The sequence below is a fragment of the Danio aesculapii genome, chromosome 24, assembly GCF_903798145.1.
Source record: "Danio aesculapii chromosome 24, fDanAes4.1, whole genome shotgun sequence".
In the NCBI taxonomy this organism is placed as follows: Eukaryota; Metazoa; Chordata; class Actinopteri; order Cypriniformes; family Danionidae; genus Danio; species Danio aesculapii.
This window is the reverse complement of record NC_079458.1, coordinates 2,901,001-2,923,192: the sequence shown is the minus strand read 5'-3', so window position 1 is coordinate 2,923,192 and position 22,192 is coordinate 2,901,001. Positions and strand designations below refer to the sequence as shown.

General features: G+C 38.8%; 1 protein-coding gene across 1 annotated transcript in view; it reads left to right on the top strand.

The window, feature by feature from the left end:
* The window catches only part of dnah3 (dynein axonemal heavy chain 3), a 51,562-nt gene that overhangs the window by 22,515 nt on the left and 6,855 nt on the right, over nt 1-22,192 (top strand). Inside the window, 25 exon segments of the mRNA XM_056451232.1 lie at nt 1,024-1,115; nt 1,202-1,421; nt 1,500-1,634; nt 1,948-2,059; nt 3,765-4,006; nt 4,084-4,184; nt 4,528-4,633; nt 6,205-6,334; nt 6,425-6,652; nt 7,257-7,360; nt 8,299-8,611; nt 10,344-10,523; nt 10,612-10,735; nt 10,924-11,080; nt 11,248-11,391; nt 11,780-12,056; nt 12,059-12,445; nt 12,588-12,753; nt 12,856-13,072; nt 13,235-13,417; nt 14,136-14,334; nt 14,925-17,066; nt 17,496-17,721; nt 19,885-20,129; nt 21,924-22,040. Of these exon segments, the coding sequence (XP_056307207.1) occupies nt 1,024-1,115; nt 1,202-1,421; nt 1,500-1,634; nt 1,948-2,059; nt 3,765-4,006; nt 4,084-4,184; nt 4,528-4,633; nt 6,205-6,334; nt 6,425-6,652; nt 7,257-7,360; nt 8,299-8,611; nt 10,344-10,523; nt 10,612-10,735; nt 10,924-11,080; nt 11,248-11,391; nt 11,780-12,056; nt 12,059-12,445; nt 12,588-12,753; nt 12,856-13,072; nt 13,235-13,417; nt 14,136-14,334; nt 14,925-17,066; nt 17,496-17,721; nt 19,885-20,129; nt 21,924-22,040 (6,547 nt within the window).

Genomic DNA, 22,192 nt, shown 5'->3' with positions numbered 1-22,192 from the left:
CTAATCATAGGGGTGTAAGAAAAAAGCTCGCTAGGCAAGGCTCAGAAAGCGAGCGGGATATTTACATTTGTTTATTTGCTATAAATGCTCATGTTGTTCTGTGCATGTACTTGAGTTTTTAAAGGTGCAGTTCATATATCTGACTGTATTAAAGGAAAAAATTCATCTTTATCGTATAGCGCTTTTACAGTGTAGATTGTGTCAAAGCAGCTTCACATAAAAGATCATAGTAAAATAATTAATTACAAAAACATATATATTTATAGATTTTAAGACAAGAATTCCTAGGCTGTAAAGTAACATATAAAATTGTGTATAGTAAGCATCGTCAATGCACTGTAATGCACCGAAATATCGAATTGAACTCAATCGATGGCATGATAATCCGAACCGAACCGAACCGTGACATCAGTGTAGGTCCACACCTCTATGCTGAATCATTGATATGTGTTGGCTTGCACTCAGTCACAGTTCTGAAATTCAGTTTCATACGGTTTATTTTCTTTCAAGATCTGGGGTGAACTACTGTATCTGCTGCTGCTTTCAGTATATGGCAATAAATGTCATGTGAAATGGCATTCAAACTCACATTGTTAGCATTTAACACTGAATAAAGCACATGAGGTGTACCTCAAGCCGTTTCTAAAATAGATGTTTCTTTCAGGTGTTGGTTAGGACAAAAACTCTGTTTAGAATGGAAAATATTTCTTCTATTGTGTGCCTTTGCTTTTATTTAGAAAACAGTTCAAATCAGCCTTTAGGCTCGATAGTCAGGCAAACTCGCGTCAATCTGGCAACCTGCGCTTGCGTGGACTGAGCCAAGTAAAAATGTGTTTTGTTCCAGGTGTGCAATGCCTAGTTCAACCACTTGCATTCAGCACCTTTAATGTTTTTTCGAGAACGAGTCATCTCCTACTTTGAGATTTTATTAGATTTTGTCTGAATATCCAACAAGTGGTTGCCTGAAATTTTGTACATGCATTACCATTCATGATTTGTCTGTGTGTATTTGCATGCTTGTAGGCTTTGTTTCGCACAGTTGCTATGATGGTTCCAGATTATGGGCTGATTGGAGAAATATCGCTTTATTCAATGGGATTCACAGCATCCCGGAGGTGAAATCAGCTTGAGCTGAACTAATCTGTTCTCAACTCTTATTTAAAGTTTCATTTGTTTCACCGTTTGGTTTTGTGGTTTTCAGTCTGGCTCAGAAGATTGTGGCAACGTATCGTCTGTGTTCAGAGCAGCTCTCGTCTCAACCACACTACGATTATGGGATGCGTGCGGTGAAATCCGTCCTGACTGCAGCAGGAAACCTGAAACTCAAATACCCAGAGGAGGACGAGAGCGTTTTGCTCCTCAGAGCTCTTATGGATGTCAACATGGCTAAGTTTCTTGCACAAGACTTGCCCCTGTTTCAGGTGTGAGAATGAAATTGCATATTGATTTTTTTCTTCATTCGCACATGCTTAATAATGCTATGTTTGCGTGTGTTTTAGGGAATCATCACAGATCTGTTTCCAGGAGTGGTGCTGCCCAAACCAGATTATGAGTTACTGTTAAAGGCTTTGCATGACAACATCGGGAAGATGAAACTGCAGCCTGTCCCGTGGTTCATCAGCAAAATAATACAAGTACAAGTCAGCTTATTCTAGTTGAGATGTAGATGCAAAGTTTCTTAAAGCAACATAATTTCTAAAGGGGATAAATCAGTTGACACATGACACACAAATACACTTCATTGAACATGTACACACAGACATCACCTTTTTGAAAGGACACCATATACTAACTATAATACATATACTATAACTGCAGGTTAACTGCCCACCCTATTCACAACTCCTTAATTTTTCTGATTTTGACTATATTGTAATGATCTAATGATAATTGTTGTGAAAAGCGCTATACAAATAAACTTGAATTGAATTGTGTTATTGTTTGCAGGTGTATGAGATGATGCTGGTCAGACATGGCTTCATGATTGTCGGTGAGCCAATGGGCGGAAAAACCTCAGCTTATAAAGTTCTGGCCGGAGCTTTGGGAGACCTTTATAAAGGTAATCAATGCATATTTTTTCAATTTAATCTTATCTTTAAATATTATAGACTGATTTCTGAAGGACCATGTGACACTGAAGACTGGAGTAATGCCTGCAAAAAAATCTGCTTTGCTATTACAAACAAATTACATTTTATATAAGTGTTTTATAGGGCGACACGATGGCTTAGTGGTTAGCACTGTCACCACATCAAGAAGGTCACTGGTTTGAGACCCGGCTGGGCCAGTTTGTAATGAGATGGATAATCACAAAACAAAAAAATCCATGCGCAGCAATTTATTTTAACAGAAATAAACAACGGATAATCCCACTCTTGCACAGGATCTACAAGCAAGATACAAAAATCTAGAAATGAGTCCAGACAAAAGAACTGACAAAAACCCAAAAATAAGCAAATACAAAACAGGGCGGGAGTGCTAACAAAAACAATCAAGAATCCAAAAATAAGCAAATACAAAACTCGATCATCAAACAAACATATCAGCCATGAGGGACAAACAAAATCCTAAGGCAACTAAAGGCCGGCTCACACTGTGCATTTTTTTTATAATCCTGAACGATTGAAGCATGTCAGACTGCATGAACATGGCTCCCATGTCACACTGTAAGATCTCAGCTGTCATAATGTCAGACTGAACGACTATAAAGATGCACCAAGCACGGAAGAAAACCCCCCCAGAGTTTGACGTCATCCATCTGTGACACTTTCACTATCCCGTGTTCTGAAATGATTTCTCACAGCAAACGCAAACAATCTGTAGCAGCTATTTTGCACACAGCGTGTCTCAATAATAAAACCAGGAAGATAAAAACTGTTCTGACATTTCCCCGCAGTCATTTAAATTGTTGCACAAATTGCATCATCAGATTTGGTGCTCCTATTGGTTCTTGGATTGACGCTCATCGCAGCTGTTGTCACACTGCAGGAAAGTGTCTGAAATCTTCTGACACTGCCAAAATTCACCAGAGGAAAAATCTGATCATAACGGGCATTAGGTCGTTATCACAGATCACAGATTTAAGTCTAGGATTTCAGCAATCTTTTAGGATTTCCCAAATTTGTCTCAGATGACAGAATCGTTGCTGAAATCTCACAGGCTTAAAACACAAGACAAAAGGGTTTATAAGGACAGGGCTAAATTAACAAACAAGAAAACAGCAAAGGATTATAGGAAAAATTCAACTACAAAACAAGCTAGTGCCCTCAGGTGTCCAAAAGAGGGCACTGCAACAGATGTGACACAGTTGGCATTTCTGTATAGAGTTTGCATGTTCTCCCCGTGTTGGCGTGGGTTTCCACCGGGTGCTCCGGTTTCCCCCACAGTCCAAACACGTGTAGTATAGGTGAATTTGTAAACAAAATTGGCCGTAGTGTAGTGAATGTGAGAGTGTATGGGTGTTTCCCAGTACTGGGTTGCGCCTGGAAGGCCAGAATAGTTGGTGGTTCATTCTGCTGTGGCGACCCCTGATTAATAAGGGACTAAGCCAAAGGAAAATGAATGATTGAATGAATGAAGTGTTTTATATTTATGTCATTTTCAATAATAGTATCTTTATTGAGCTTCAGAGACTTTAAAAAACGTTTTGAACAGTCGATTATATATAAAATTAGCAAGAATATAAAAAAAACAAGAATAAATGATTGAAGTGACATGAAAACAGAGTCTAGTATGTTGTGTGTTTGTTATTTGTCTGTATATAGAAGGACTGATAGAAGAGTTTGCAGTAGATTTCCGCATCATAAACCCGAAGGCGGTCACTATGGGTCAGCTGTACGGCTGTTTTGATCCAGTGAGTCACGAGTGGTCAGATGGTGTTTTGGCCACTTCATTCAGACAACAGGCCCAGTGCACCACAGACGACCGCCAGTGGATCATCTTCGACGGGCCCATTGACGCAGTCTGGATTGAGAACATGAACACCGTTTTGGACGATAACAAGAAGGTACAGTACGTTTACATTTTTATGCTGCAGTGCACACTTCTAAAGGGCTTACAGTTTACTGCTTTACTGTTAAACAGCTGTGTCTGATGAGTGGTGAGATCATTCAGATGAGTCCAAAAATGAGTCTGATCTTTGAGCCTGCTGATCTGGAGCAGGCGTCACCAGCTACTGTAAGCAGGTAAACAACTAACACTAATAGAACACAGTACAGATGGAAATACAACCCATTCATTTGAAAGTGACAGACATTTATCAAAGTATCCTGAAACAAATCTATTAATATTTACACAAAGGTAGAAAGCAGCACATGAGCCTTAAATCAGCCTCTTTAAATGACTTCTGAGTAATCATTTGGCCTTTCATTAACATAAAAGATATAATATTGTAATAATATGTGACTGTATCGCTCTTTTATTTTCTGCAAATAAACGCAGCCTTGCTGAGCAGTGAGCATCAGAGATTATTTTGAGCAGCATCATACTAGCTCCAGGCTTTAGAATGAGAGTGTGTGTTGTGTTTAGATGCGGTATGATCTACATGGAGCCGCATCAGTTGGGCTGGACACCTCTGAGAGACTCCTACATGAACACATTACCTGAAAGCTTGGCAGATGAACACAGAACACTGGTTAGTAAGGGATGACACATGACATAAGGCCAAATTATTCTTCTGTGATAAGTGTGTGCAAAGCCTTCGCACAGTCACATATACTTCATATTACTCTGACGCGCACCTCTCAAAAATGTACACATTGTGGTGACACAGAGAGAAAGAGCTGTGATTGGTCAGCTTGGTAGCAGTGGAGATTGTGGGTTGAGCTGAGGGAGCGTGAGTATTTAACAAGTCCCTTGGAGGGCTACATATGGATGCATGGCAAAAAAATTATTTCTTACTTAGATTTTTTTTGTCTTATTTTTACTACACATTTATAAATATTCCTAAATCTAGAATCATTTTCAAGACAAGCCAAACATATTTGTCTTGTTTTAGTAAATAATATATTTAAGACATAATAGTTTTTCCTTAAATCAACCAAAATTATCTTCCAACAGACTAAGCAAAATTATCTTATGTCAAAAGAAAAACATTATTTTGCTAACCCCATTGGCAGATTATTTAGCTTATTTTAAGGAAAAACCCACGTAATTTTGGCATATTATTTCTTAAAACAAGACTATATTTTTTGCTTGTCTAGAAAAATTACTTCTTGATTTAAGAATTTGTAGATATTTACACTAGAAACAAGACAAAACATTAAGATAATGTTGCTGTGTACTTTTGTTTTGTTTGCTTTATGATTAAATTTGCCAGTTCCCGTTTTTTCCCTTGAATGAATGTGTTTGAGCTACGTCTCCAGTAGCATCACATACATTTCTGTTGTAAAATCAAAACAAGAAACTTGACACAGTAGAACATAAAAACCCTATTAGTATATTGTAGGTGTTATTACAGAGCAACACAGACTGAATGCAGAAGTATAAATGCTCACAGCGGTGTCTGCTATGTGACGATCACTCATCATTGAATCAGACATCTGCACGTCAATAACTTTCTGGTTTTGCTCAGCTACCAAATCTGACCTTCGAAGACAAGCATATTATTGGTACAACCCTCCCTTCTCTTCAAGAACTGTACTTAGCCAGAGTGAGCAGAAGGGCACCTAAAATCACTCTGGACCTCTCACACCCAGCACACTGCCTCTTTGAGCTATTACCTTCTGGTCGACGCTACAGAGCACTGCATACCAGAAAAGCCCGACACAGAAACTGTTTCTTCCCTCAGGCAATCCATCTCATGAACACTTGATGATAGTAACTGTGGAACCAACATCACTACTTGCTATACACTTTTATACACATATACACTTATTTAACAACACACTTTACATGCCAATTTGCACATAACAGCTGCACATATAGTTTTGTATATAGTAATATAGCTCTACATACACTTGTCAATATGTATATTTGCACTCTCTACTTACTTCTATTTTTTAAATATATTTATTATCTGTTTTTTGTACTGACTCTGTAATTCTATTGCACTGTAGAAGCTCTGTCACCAAAACAAATTCCTCATATGTGTGAACATACCTGGCAATAAAGCTCTTTCTGATTCTGATTCAACACAGAAGTATAAACCAGGCTTTAATGTATGCTAATAAAATAATAAACAATGACCTGTGTGTTTTGTCAAAGATTGCTGATCTCTTCAACTGGCTGGTTCAACCTTGCTTGGACTTTATTTACCACGAGTGCGGATTCTTAGTTCAGACGTCACCCATTCACCTGGCTTACAGTCTGATGCGCCTGTATACCTGTCTGCTGGGTATATGCACGCAGTTACATTACACAGTTATTTTTCAATAATAGTAATCTTTTTAAATCTGTCTTACATGATTTGTGTTCATGTGTGCAGATGAGATTTTTCAGGAAGGAGCAGAATCGATGACCAGTCAGCAGATGACCCTGTGGCTTCAGTCCCTGTTCCTCTTCGCTGTAGTGTGGAGTTTGGGAGGAACCATCAATGGCAACAGCAGGAACAAGTTTGACACCTTCTACCGAAACCTCCTCACAGGCACAATCACTGATCACCCGCGACCCATGAGCGTGAAACTCACCAAAAACAATGGGTTCCCTGAGAGAGGTCTGCATTATATTCTTTGTTGACTGTTTTATGACAGGGATCCAATGTTATTTCCAGGCTCAATAAAGTCATGCAATAATTCTCAGTCCTTGCAAATGCTTAGCAGATTCAAAGCAAAAATCTTTTCATTTATAAAAGACATGACAAATGTGGAACACAAAACCAGTCACAAGGGTCATTTAATTAAAATTGAGATTTCTACATCAACTAAAGGCTGAATAAATAAGTCATTTGATATGGCAAGACAATATTTGGCTGAGATACAACTTTTAAAAGCTAAATATTGAGAAAAGGTGGCAAAATGCAGTGCATATTACTAATTAAAAGTAATGCTTTGATATATTCACAGTAAGAAAATTTACAAAATGTCTTCATGGGATGCGATCATTAAAATAAAAATTCATGCAATGAGTTTTTGGCTATCCCCACAAATACACCTGTGCAACTTTACACTGTTTTTGTGCTCCACGGTCACAAATCCAAAATTCAAACTGTGAACTGAGATTAATGTGATTGACACTATTAAAAAGCTGATGACAAGAGTCATGTACAACAACTTTCTGAATCTTGTCTACTGTCTGTTTGTATTCTGTTCTCCGCACAGGAACCGTCTATGATTACTATTTCCATAAGCAGGGTCCTGGTCAGTGGAACAACTGGACAGAATCTATTGCTAAAGAGGACAGAGTCATACCTGCTGGTGCAAAAGTTAGTTAACCAACCTGAAAAAGTTCAAAGTCAAAACAGTTACTTGAAATTAAATCTAAAATAATTCTGTGTTTTATTTCAGATGCATTTCTAAAATACCTACAACAGAAATGAAAATAAAAACAGCTAACAATTATCAAATGTAGTGTAATGTAAAGATAAAATATTATTCAAATTATACTTTATAAATATATTAATATTTTGATGAGACTAAATAACCCTGAACATAATTGGGTTCCAAAAATTTGGTGCCGCAGTGGGTAGCGATGTCAACTCACAGCAAGAAGATCGCTGGTTCGAGCCTCAGCTGGGTCAGTTGGCATTTCTATGTGGAGTTGCATGTTCTCCCCATGTTCATCCAGGTGCTCTGGTTTTCCCCACAGGTCCAAAGACATGCTATAGGTGAATTGGGTAAGCTAAATTCTCAGTAGTGTATGTGCGTGAATGGGAGTGTATGGGTGTTTACCAGTGATGGGCTGCAGCTGGAATGGTATCCGCTGTGCAAAACATATGCTGGATAGGTTGGCAGTTCATTCCGCTGTGGCGACCCCAGATTAATAAAGGGACTAAGCCGAAAAGAAAATGAATGAATAAATGAAATTTGCTGCCCATTTTTGTTCAGGTTAGGTTTTTGATGCTTTTCAGTTGTCATTTTTCGACACTTACCTGTATTAAAAAAATTATAACATAAAATTTAAGCCTAAATATAATCATTTCGAATGTAATAGTGATAGTGTAATAGTAATGTAAAAATTACATTTAAGCATATACCTAAAAACATAATAAATCTGAATACTAACTAAGAGTTACAGCATATATACTTAAAGTGAACATGTGGAGGATAATAGTGATGCTTACCAGTGGTAAGTGAACCTATGGGGAAAATCACACATATTCACAGGGTCAGTGTCTGAATAACTCCACTGTTTCTCTCTCAGGTGTCTGATCTGATCATACCCACGGCAGAAACCTCACGGCAGCTCTTCTTCCTCAGAACATACCTGTCACATGAAGTGCCCATACTGATAGTGGGACCCACAGGAACTGGCAAATCTGTGATCAACAACAACTTCTTGATGTCTCTGCCCAAAGAGCGCTACACTCCTATCTGCATAAACTTTTCTGCTCGGACCTCTGCCAACCAGACCCAGGACATCATCATGTCCAAGCTGGACCGCCGCCGCAAGGGTGTGTTTGGCCCACCGGTTGGCAAAAGTGCATTATCTATGTTGGTAAGAACTAGATTTGTTAGTAATATGCAGTTAAAGTCCAAATTATTAGCCCTCCCAGCAAGGAATTTTTCACAGTATTTCCTATCATATTTTTTCTTCTGGAGAAAGTCTTATTTCTTTTATTTTGGCTAGAATAAAAGCAGTTTTGAACTTTTTAAAAACCGTTTTTAGGTCAATATTATTAGCCCTCTTAAGCAATATTTTTTTTTTATTGTCTCAGGGGAAATAATATACAGGAGGGCTAATAATTCTGACTTCATCTGTATATTTATTTTATAGCTGAGCCCCTGCAATCTACTTTTCTTTTATAAAGTTATGAACGGTTTACCCTGAAAGTTGAGTAGTACTTCCACTGTATTATTTGAACTCTAAGCAGTTATTTAAATACACAGATAAAAAGATACATAAATAGACATTACATTAGTAAAGATTTATATTTTATTTATTTTGATGTAGCAGGATGAACAGCTGCTCTGAAACTCTGAGTAAATCATTTCAAAACAAACGTAATTACAGTTTTCTCTGCCATTCTCATTCATTCATTCTTTTTTCGGCTTAGTTCCTTTATTAATCCGTGGTCTCCACAGCGGAATGAACCGCCAACTTATCCAGCCTATGTTTTATGCAGCGCAGTTCCTTCCAGCTGCAACCCATCTCTGGGAAACATCCATACACACTCACTCACACTCATACACTATGGACAATTTAGCCTTCCCAATTCACCTGTACCGCATGTCTTTGGACTGTGGGGGAAACCAGAGCACCCGGAGGAAACCCACGCGAACGCAGGGAGAACATGCAAACTCCACACAGAAACGCCAACTGACCCAGCCAAGACTCGAACCAGCGACATTGTTGCTGTGAGCCGACAGCACTACCTACTGCGCCACTGCGTCGCCGTCTGCCATTCTATTCTTCTTAAATACAAAAACATCTTAAATAAATCTTAAATTAAACAATAAAATCACAAAATTAAAGAAATGTAAGTAAAAATACTAATAGCAAGAATCTTTTTTAATAGTTTAGGGAGGTTAGATTTAATCAGATTCCATATTAAACCATGTTAAATGCTTGAGACGGCAGGAGAAAGTTTGTTTTCTATGTGAAAAGGATGTCTAAAGGAAAGTAAAATTTTTCACGCAATATTTTCTATTTATAATGGAAGAGGCATTTGTTTTATACCTCCACAAAATCTGACGTAAGTGAAGTTTTATAAACTAATTTCGAGAGGATCATGTACTATGATTGACCACGGCTGGTCTCACATCAACAATCAAACTACAGACCAATCAGAATAATTAAAGCCTACATAAATAGCCAGTTTTCCTTACCTCCCTTATCTTCATTTTTGAAGAATCCCCCCCATCTCCCTTCTCTTTCCCTCCTATACTAGGGGAGCTCTTGAGACCTACCTGATCTCGGCCCCCCTTTTATACTGACTAACCAAGAGGGAGCCCCGGGCTCAAGTATCTCTGAGCTCAGGGTTCTCTCCCGGGACAGCATGCCAAACCTGCAATCAGTATCAAGCATTAGCTAAGTGTGAACTCTTGAATGGGTGTACAATCATTTGGACATTTTCATTGTTTTTATTTTTATTTTTTTAAGAAATATTTAAAATTATAAATGTGTTTTGACATGTTTATAGACATTATATAAAGCAAAATAGCAGAATTTTACTTTAGTTATATTTATATTTTAATTTTGTGACCTGGCAGCAATTTAAAAACTGTGCATTGTAAAACTTCCTGTAGATGATCTGAACATGCCTGCGAAGGAGATATACGGAGCTCAGCCGCCTATTGAACTGCTGCGGCAGTGGATCGATCATCATCACTGGTATGATAAGAAAGACACGTCCAGGTTGGACATTGAGGATGTTTTGTATATGTCTGCTATGGGGCCCCCTGGTGGAGGGAGAAATGACATCACAGGTAACGCACATCTCGGATCATTAATGCTTATCTCAAAATCATAGTCAGGTTCTTCTGTGTAATTTAATCTATCTTTCCCCTCTTGCAGGACGATTTACACGTCACCTAAACATCTTATCTATTGACACATTTGATGATGAGACTCTGAGTAACATCTTCACATCCATCACCGACTGGCACTTCAGCAATGGGTTTGATGCCTCTTTCTACAGGTGTGTTGATTTACAGTGATCTTAATCTGATTTAAAAATGCCTGAATAACACATTTTTAATGGCCTAAGCACAAGCACATTAAAAAAACATTTTTCTTCACATTTTTGTACCCTCCTTGTGATCATTTGGATTACCTACAAGCTGAAATGTATTATTAAATATTTATGGATCAATACATCTGTTGTAGGTTGGGTAAAATCATGGTTCAAGCTACTATGGCAGTGTATAAGGATGCAATCAAAAGTTTCCTCCCAACACCATCTAAATCTCATTATATTTTCAACCTGCGAGATTTTGCGAGGGTAATTAGGGGAGTAATGCTCTGTCCATCAACACACATGCAGGTAAACACACACACACACACACACACACACATATATATATATATATATATATATATATATATTATATATATATATATAGATATATATATAGAATATATTATATCTATATTATACAGGTGAAATGAATACAGTAATTAATCTGAGTTTTGTGCTTTGTTTGTTATCAGGAATGTGATAAAGTAATTCGGTTATGGATCCATGAGGTGTATCGTGTGTTTTATGATCGACTGATTGATAATGATGACAGAAATAAATTTTTTAACATTGTTAAAGAGAGGACATCAGCGTATTTCAAGCAAAGCCTTGACAAGGTAATTTAATTTATTAGTAATTTGGCCTTGCAAAAAATTAAATGCCAATAATAATTTATAATATAATTTCAGTTGTCATTTTTTGTTACAATCTATTTTAAGGTAACTACAGTTTAACTACTGATTTAACGACTGAGTAATATTAATTCTTTACATTTACTTACAATATATTTGGGGTTAGAATGTGGGTTAGATTCAAGGTTCGTTATATGTAATCATGCATAATTATCAAATATCATTGTTATTACTATAGTAAGTGCATGAAACATGTGTAACTATGTCACCTTAAATTAATGTTAATTAACCGCCGCTGATTAACTAGTCTAATAAATTTATTATTAGTTGATTTTAATATGGGGTTTTCACTCATCTCTTTTCCTCTATCCAGCTTCTCGGTCATCTCACTCTGTCTGGTAAAGTTGAAGATGACAGCATTCGCAGCCTGTTTTTTGGTGACTACTCTAAACCAGACTCGGCGAACAAACAATACGACGAGATCACAGATCTGAGCACATTAACAGAAGTGATGGATTTCTACCTCAGGGAATTCAATAACATCAGTAAAGCACCCATGAACCTCGTCATGTTTCAGTTTGCCATCGAACACATCTCACGAATCTGCCGTGTGCTAAAGCAAGACAACGGGCACCTGCTGCTGGTCGGCATTGGGGATCAGGGAGACAAAGCGCCACCAAACTTGCCACCTTCATCAACGACTATGAGCTGTTTCAGATCGAACTGACCAAGAACTACAGTATGTCAGACTGGCGGGACAATCTGAAGCATCTGATGCTAAAATCAGGGATAGAGGGCAAGAAAACAACGTTTCTCTTTAGCGACAGCCAGATCAAGGATGAAGCCTTTGTTGAAGACATCAACATGCTTCTGAACACAGGAGATGTGCCGAACATCTTTCCTTTAGACGAGCGAGCAGACATCATTGAAAAAATGCAGGGAATTGCCCAAGTGGAAGGAAAAAAGATTGACGTCACACCACTCTCGATGTACAACTTCTTTATCGACAGGGTGAAAACCAATCTTCATATAGTTCTCGGTACTGTATATTATATTTTTTCTATTTATATACAGTTGAATGTCTTTTGACATTTCTCCAAATATTTCCCAAGGGCTTTTTAAACATAACTGTTTACTCAAACACATAATTAAACATATACAAAACCTTATGTGTCCAATAGCAATGAGCCCAATAGGTGAAGGCTTCCGTAATCGTCTGAGGATGTTTCCATCTCTGATCAACTGCTGCACCATAGACTGGTTTCAGGCCTGGCCCAAAGACGCTCTGGAGATGGTCGCCAACAAGTTCCTTGAGGATCTAGACCTGGAAGATGACATCAGGATAGAGTACAGCCATGAGCCAGAATTTATTCCCTTTATTACCTTAACAGATGAGTAAAAATATAGAAAATATAGTTTTACATTTATCTGTTTTTGCTTTATTCTCAGGGTGGTGGACATGTGTAAAACCTTCCAGGAGAGTGTGCGAGAGCTGTCCGAGCGTTATTACTCCCAGTTGCGCAGACATAACTATGTCACTCCTACTTCTTACCTGGAGCTTATCCTGACCTTTAAAGCATTGCTCAACTCCAAACGCAGTGAGGTGAATGAGCTCAGGAATCGCTACCTAGTCGGCTTGCAGAAACTTGACTTTGCCTCCTCTCAGGTAGGACAGAAACTGTGAAAGTTGTCCCCATCGTTTCATAATATATCCTGGCCTCGATAAATACAGTATATAGAAATGCTCTACACTCACGCTCGGTGAAATAAATAATATTCATTATTGAAAGTCATGTTGTTGTTAATGCTGTGTGAATGGGATATGCAGGTAGCGGTCATGCAGCAGGAGCTCACAGCTCTACAGCCAGAACTGATCGAGACCGCGAAACAGACTGATCAGATGATGGTGAAGATAGAAAAAGAGACGGTGGAGGTGGATGCTAAGAAAGAGCTTGTCAGTGCTGATGAGAAAGTCGCCAATGAAGCAGCAGCTGCTGCTAAAGCGATCAAGGTAATCAGATAGACTGCATTGACAATTACATTTGTATACTTGTTTAGAGTATGTTATTGACCCAAAACTTCAGCAAAGTAGTGAATAATTGACATTAATACTGACAATCATTTGGCAATACTAAATCATTTTCTTGTGTTGTTGATTTTTCCTTTAATCAAATGTGTAAATGTGACTTTGACACTCATAAATGTATTTTTTTAAAGTTTTTAATTTATACATAATTGAAAACTAAATACAATTTTCCATTGATTTGTGGTTTATTAGGAACAGAAATTTATGGCCGAGATGCAACTATTTAAATGTGCAATCTGAGGGTGCCAAGAAAAATCTAAACTCTGAGAAAATCATCTCTAAAGTTTCTGAATGAAGTGCTTAGCCATGCACATTAATAATGAAAAAATAAGATTTGATAAATTTACAATAGGAATATTTACAAACTATCTTTATGGTACATGGAAGAAAAAGCATAAAAGAAATATCTATAATTTTGACCCATACAATGTATTTTTGACTACTTCTATTGCCAAAAATATACGCATAGAACACAAGACCACAAGTTTTGTGGTACAGGCTACCAAATAAGTATATATCAATTCACATAAGGAGTATTACAAGGCTAAAAAGGTGTTTGACAAAAATGATTCTTAGTTAGAGGCCATTAGAATTGGGTGGTTTATTGTGACACTTTTTGATTAATGAATTTATTGTTGGGTAGGATGAGTGTGAGGGAGATCTTGCGGAGGCAATGCCCGCACTGGAGGCGGCTCTGGCTGCTCTGGACACACTGAAGCCGGCTGATATTACTGTCCTGAAGACCATGCAGAATCCTCCTGGTCCTGTCAAACTGGTCATGGAGTCCATCTGTGTCATGAAGGGCATTAAACCAGAGAGGAAACAAGACCCTGGTGGATCAGGTATAAAAATGTGTCTCGCAAATAAGAAAAACAGCATTGTTTGAAAGTCTGAGGCAGTTAGGGTACAGCATGATCACTTATGATCTAAAGGCTGATTTATACTTCTGCTTCAAGTGCACACACGTGGTCCGGTGCAGCCTTTGCACGGTCGCATATCCCTTGCCATGGCTGACGCTGACGTGCACCTCTCAAAAAATGTAACTGCGTGTTACACGTGAATCCCGTGTAGGAGCTCCAGATAAAAACTTTTGCTATGTATTAACCTTATGATTAAAGTTGTTGCAAGTCAGCCGGTTTCCGCCTCTGAATGAGCTAGCTTGAGATACTTGTACAGTATGTAGCATTAAAACACCCACAATGAAACCGGAAACAGAGACACAAAAACCCACTACTGCCAGCTAGTGTTTCATAAGTGTTATTGCAGAGCAACAAAAACAGCATGCAGAAGTATAAATGCAAGACTACACGCAAGGCAGGCTCCGTGGGTCACGCCAATCACTCAATGCAGAAGTATAAATATTAAGAACTAAGCTCACTATGTCAATGTTTTTAGCTGTTATGATAACTTTTTATTTGTTTTTTTTACATAGGAAAGATGATTGAAGACTTCTGGGGACCATCTAAGAAGCTTCTAGGTGACATGAAGTTCCTTGAGAGCCTTAAAACATTCAACAAGGACAACATACCTCCTGCTAACATCAAGAAAATCAGAGAAAAGTTCATAGATCACCCTGATTTTCAGCCTTCAGTAATCAAAAGCGTGTCTTCTGCTTGCGAAGGCCTTTGCAAATGGGTGCGTGCCATGGAAGTGTACGAGCGTGTGGCCAAAGTTGTCGCCCCAAAGAAAGAGAAACTGAAAGAAGCAGAGGAAGAGTTAGCCGTGCAGATGCAGAAGTTAGATGTGAAACGTGCCGAGCTAAAGGAGGTGGAGGATCGTCTGCAGGCACTCAATGACACATTCGAAGGGATGATACAGAAGAAGAAAGACCTAGAAGCAAACATCGAGCTCTGTTCTCAGAAACTTGTACGAGCTGAAAAACTAATCGGTGGTCTGGGAGGAGAAAAAGACCGGTGGACAGAGGCCGCACGGCTCCTCGGCATCAAATATAACAACCTGACCGGTGATGTGCTTTTGTCTTCGGCTACAGTCTCATATCTTGGAGCTTTCACTGTTGATTATCGTGTCGAGTGTCAGCAACAGTGGCTTGAGCTGTGCAACAGGAAGCAGGTCCCGTGTTCAAAAGACTTCACACTTAGCAACACTCTCGGAAATCAGGTACTGATCCGATCATGGCAGATCGCTGGGTTACCTGTGGACTCATTTTCCACAGATAATGGAATCATTGTCTCTAACTCTCGCCGTTGGCCACTCATGATTGACCCTCAGGGCCAAGCTAACAAGTGGATCAAAAACATGAACAAGGCTAATAAACTGTCTGTCATCAAGCTCTCAGACAGCAACTACATCCGTACCCTTGAGAACGCCATCCAGTTTGGCACGCCTGTACTCCTGGAGAACGTTGGTGAGGAACTGGATGCGGTTTTAGAGCCGGTTCTCTTAAAACAGACTTTTAAGCAGCAGGGTGTGGAGTACATGAAACTGGGGGAGAACACCATTGAATATTCAAGAGACTTCCAGTTCTACATAACGACAGGCCTAAGGAATCCACATTACTTGCCAGAGGTGGCAGTGAAAGTTTGTCTTTTGAACTTCATGATCACTCCGTTGGGACTTGAAGATCAGCTTCTAGGGATCGTCGCTGCCAAAGAGAAACCAGAACTCGAGGAGAAGAAAAATCAGCTGATTCTGGAAAGCGCTGCCAATAATAAACAGCTAAAGGAGATTGAGAACCAAATCCTGGAGGTTCTCTCTTCTTCAGAAGGAAACATCCTAGAGGACGAGACTGCCATTACGGTTCTTTCTTCATCTAAGCTGCTGTCAGAAGAGATCTCAGAGAAACAGAAGATTGCAAGCGTGACAGAGAACGAGATTGATGAAACTCGAATGGGTTACCGGCCTGTTGCTGAACACTCGTCCATTCTGTTCTTCTGCATTTCAGATTTGGCAAACATTGATCCCATGTATCAGTACTCTCTGACGTGGTTCATCAACCTGTACCTGCAGTCCATTGCTTACAGTGTGCCCAGCGATGACCTGCAGACCCGCATAGCCAACATCCTGGATCACTTTACTCTGCGGGTTTACTATAATGTGTGTCGATCTTTGTTTGAGAAGGACAAGCTGCTGTTTTCTTTGCTGTTGACTGTTGGCATCATGCAGGGCAAATGTCAAGTAGACGACATCGTCTGGCGCTTCCTCCTCACAGGAGGTGTTGCTCTAGAAAACCCACACCCCAACCCGGCCCCAGAGTGGTTTTCAGACAAATCCTGGTCTGAAGTGGTCCGGGCTTCGCAACTTTCCCGCCTTGAAGGATTATTTAAGCATGTGCAGGAGAACATTGCACTGTGGAAGCAGATTTATGACTCTGGTCATCCACAGAATGAGGTGTTACCTGGGAACTGGCATACAGTCGTGGGCATGGAGCGTATGGTGGTCCTACGGTGCTTCAGACCAGATAAACTTGTGCCAGCAGTACAGCAGTTCATTGTGGACAATATGGGCCGTGCATACATTGAGCCACCGACTTTTGACCTGGCAGAGAGCTACAGTGACTCCAACTGCTGTTCGCCACTCATCTTCGTCCTCTCTCCAGGATCAGACCCTACAGCAGGTAAAATACAGAGACATTTTCCTTTGGAATGCTGTTTATGTCTGAACTATGAAGTTGTAGTTACATATATAAATAATAAATGGAAGCTAAATAGGATCATCGAAACAGAAAATAACCAGCAGAGACGTACTAAAACTGAAAACTGTTATACCCTATAGTGTTACAAATGTCCTAATTTAAGGGACATGTAATGCAATAGCTAATGAAGACTCCAAATGTTTTATTGGGATGCACAATAATGTCATAAATCAAATGATGAAATTATGAGAATATAATTAACCTAAACTAAAGGACATATGTAATACAATAGCAATCTGTGCTAAACTCACTACTTTATAGGTGTGTGATTTTATCAGTGCACCCCCTAGTGAACTCTTTACGACAAATTGATGCCATTTTGATTGTGATGTGGCCCTCTTTCTTACTCAGGACTACTGAAGTTTGCGGATGACTTGGGTATGGGCGGCAGTAAGACCCAGACAATCTCTCTGGGTCAGGGTCAAGGGCCCGTAGCTGAGCAGCTGATCAAAGCAGCGCTGACCGTCGGCCACTGGGTGGTGCTGCAGAACTGCCACCTCGCAACCAGCTGGATGCCAACCTTAGAGAAGATTTGTGAGGAGGTCATCACACCTGAAAACACACACACCAGCTTCAGGTAAAAACAGACAACAAACATGTACATTCAAAACACGCACATTACTGTTTTAAATGAACTACTCAGCACATTCACAATAAAAATAGAGGCCGTGTATTTACCTGATGTTGACATTGGTTTTCAATGATCCATTTAAAGATTAGCTTTCTTTCTGGAATAAAGAGGCGTTCAGACTTTGTGTCCACTTATGTTTAGATTTTTTTTTCCTTAAAAGTGTTTTTATTGAACATGTTAGATATGAAACATGCAGTACAAATAGCTTTTCTCTTTTTCTTTTACACAACAAACAAACAAAACCTGTCGCACACATATACATTTAGGTTCTGTAAAAGTATATAAATTATATTAAAAATATAATACAATTAAATTCATCCATTCATTCATTTTCTTTTCGGCCTAGTCCCTTTATTAATCTGGGCTCACCACAGTGTAATGAACCGCCAACTTATCCAGCATAACTTTTACGCAGCGGATGCCCTTTCAGCCCCGCCCAACGCTGGGAAACACCCATACACTCCTGCATTCACACACATTCACTACGGCCAATTTAGCTTATTCATTTGTCCTATAGCACATGTGTTTGGACTGTGGGGGAAACTGGAGCACCCGAAGAAAACCCACACCAACGCGAGGAGAACATGCAAACTCCACACAGAAATGCCAGCTGACCCAGCCCAGGCTCGAACCAGCGACTATCTTGCTGTGAGGCGATCATGCTACCCACTGCGCCACCGTAACGCCCATACAAATAAATAATAATATTAAAAGAAAAGGAAAGAAAAGGAAAAATAAATCAATAAAAAAAACAAGGAAATGTTCTACTCTTAAATAATTGAAGGTCCATTATCTTTATGTAATCTAAAACAGGTTGCAAAGTGAGAAAAAACATATCAGTACATCGTCTCACAGTATATCGTATTTTTTCTAAGGTAAGATGGTGTAGAACTTCCACAAGCCATTGCTTAAAGGTTGAAGGAAATTTTTCCTTCCATTCGAGCAATATTAACCTTCTAGCTAATAGCATAGCAAAGGCAATCACATTTATCTTGCTTTTATTAAAACATAAGAACTGTGATGTAACACCAAATATTGAAATTATGGCCTCAGGTTCAATATAAGTATTTAATGCGTCAGAGAGAAATTTAAATATTAGCTGCCAGAAATCCTTTAATTTTGAACAATCCCAAAACATATGAGATAGTGTACAATTAGGCTCTATATTCGGTTTAAATTTAGCTAGTTTCACTTTTGACCAGTGTAATCTATGTACTACTTTAAATTGTATAGATCTATGTTTTAAACAAATTGAAGATGAGTGAATATTATCTAAAACGTGATTATTGTCTTCTGATAATTCTATCTTCAGTTCCGCCTCCCATTTTCTTTAATTGCACTAGGGGTTCCAGATTGGAGGAATTAATTATAGAATATATTTTGCCAATAAGTCCCTTTAGGTATGCGCTTAGCTCCTTAATAGAGTCAAGCAGGGAGGAGGGAGGCAGTGATGGTAAGTGGCTCATTAAAGAAGACACAAAACTTCGAAGCTAGAGGTGTCTGAAACTTTTACATGTTGGAATGAAGCACATTTCCATCAATAAACATATCTTTTAGTATCTTTAGACCTTTCATAGACCAGATATCAAAGGTTTTGTCTATAATAGAGGGGGTAAACATTATTTCTTGCTATTGGGTCGTAGACTGATAGTTCTTTAAGTGCAAAGCTTCTTTTAACTTGTGCCCATATTTTAAGTGAGTGTTTGACAACTGGGTTTAAAGAGTATTTTAATAAAGGTTCAGGTGTCGGAAACCTGTTTAGATTTTATCAGATTAACATCACTTTTACAGAAGCAATCCAGCTAAGCATTAATACCTAGCTTTGTCACAACACTTTTTCTAAAAACTCAAAAAAACAACTAAATTGGCTGTATCTGCATCTGAAATATGGACAAGGTCAAAACATTTTATAACCCATTTATACCTGTATTTAGCATCATCCATTTGTTATCAGATTGACTTAAACGTGACTTAATACCAGGTGTAAATATTTGCTACATTATAAAGTGAAGTATGTCATTTTGTTTTTCCCATAACCAGCAATACATATTTTTTATTTAATTCTGACATGTCTCACTAACCTTACACTAAATTCCTGGTGGATTTTAGGTTGTGGTTAACCAGTCAACCATCAGACAAGTTTCCAGTGAGGGTTTTGCAGAATGGCGTGAAGATGACAAACGAGCCCCCGAAAGGACTGAGGGCAAACTTACTGCGTTCTTACCTCAGCGACCCTATCTCAGACCCCACCTTCTTCAACAGCTCCGCTAAGCAGGAGATCTGGCAGAAGCTGCTGTTCGGCCTCTGTTTCTTCCACGCTCTGGTACAGGAGAGGAGAACATTCGGCCCACTCGGTCAGATATGCATCTGTAATCCAGTTTGCTTTCCTGTCTGTAATCCTTCATTTGATTTAGCCTCTATCTCTAGAGAACAGGCTGCTGTGATATTAACATCCGTCTACCTGATCTCATCTCTTCTAAACGCTCATTATATGACCACAATCAAATGCCGGTTTAATAGGCAGAGACAGTTATGAGTTCAGGAACTGGTTCTCCTGGAAATGATGCTTATTATAAAGGAACAACTTTCTTCTATAACCGCCTTCTCTGTACATACTGTTGAACGCAAAATTATTCGCCCTCCTGTGAAATTATAATTATTATTTTAATATTTCCCAAGTGGGCGACACGGTGGCTCAGTGGTTAGCATTGTCGCCTCACAGCAAGTAGGTCACTGGTTCGAATTCCAGCTGGACCAGTTGGCATTTCTGTGTGGAGTTTGCATGTTCTCTCCGTGTTGGTCGTGGGTTTCCTCCTGGTGCTCCCGTTTTTCTCCACAGTCCAAACACATGTGCTATAGGGGAATTAAATAAACTAAATTGGCCACAGTGTATGGAATGAGTGTGTATGGGTGTTTCCCAGTAATGGGTTACGGCTGGAAGAGCATCTGCTGTGTAAAACATATGCTGGATAAGTTGGCGGTTCATTCTGCTGTGGCGACCCGTGATGAATAAAGGGACTAAGCTGAAGGAAAATGAATGAATGTTTCCCAAGTGATGTTTAAAAAAATCAATGAAATTTTTACTGTATTTCCTTTAATATTTTTTGGAGAAATCTAAAGGGAGTTTTACATTTTTATGTATATATTTATACATTTCTTTATATAATTTTTGAATATCAATATTATTATTAGTGTTATTATTATCATTTCTTTCCACAATTTGCCACAGAACATTGCATAATTATTAGTCTAACTTGCCTAGTTAAGAATATTAGCATAGTTAAAACTTTAAATTGCACTTTAAGCTGAATACTGAATACTAGAATACTGAATACTAGCCTTGCAAAACATTACATACTGTCATCATGACAAAGACAAGATAAATTAGATATTAAAAATAAGTTATTAAATATATTGCTTAAAAATATGTTGAAAAAAATCTCTCCATTAATCAGCACTTAAAATAAAAAAAGTATTTTTTAAATAATTAACTTTCTCTGAAGGGCTAATAATTTAGCCTTCATCATGATGTTAACTAATACCATGGCTATTATCAAGAAAACTGATATGAATATGACTATTATCCAATAATGCACATCTACAATATAACAAAAATCATATAAACAACCAAAAATTCATTCATTCATTCATTTTCTTTTCGGTTTAGTCCCTTTATCGATCAGGGGGCGCCACAGCAGAATGAACCGCCAACTTATCCAGCATATCCTTTACGCAGCTGCGACCCATCATTGGGAAACACCCATACACACTTATTCTCACATACACTACAGCCATTTTAGGTTACCCAAGTCCCCTAAAGTGCATGTGTTTGGATTGTGGGGGAAACCGGAGCACCCGGAGGAAACCCACGTCAACACGGGAAGAACATGCAAACTCCACATGGAAACGACAACTGACCCAGCCGAGGCTCAAACCAGCCACCTTCTCGCTGTGAGTCGATCGTGCTACCCACTGCGCCACCATGACGCCCACAACCAGAAATATGTCAGAGAAAGTTCTCCAATAAAGATGTTTCGAGCACCACTTTCCTAATATGATTGTGAGCTCACAAGACAAGTTCTCTAGTCTTCTCTAGAGGTTTTTATGGTGACACTGAAAGTGTGTTCAGTCTTTATCTCTCTCTGCAGGTTGGAATATCCCATACGAGTTTAATGAGTCTGACCTGAGAATCAGCATTCGTCAGATCCAGATGTTCCTGGATGAGTATGAGGAGGTCCCACTGGAGGCTCTTACCTACCTGACAGGTGATTCAATATGCAAGACACTCCAACACAACCAACCTCATAACTATACTCTAACATTTACACAGAATTGCTTTAGCTACCACATTGTTATCTGCCGCATAACCACTTAATAACAATTTGGCAACCTCCTGGTATGTTGTTCTTGTAGGTAA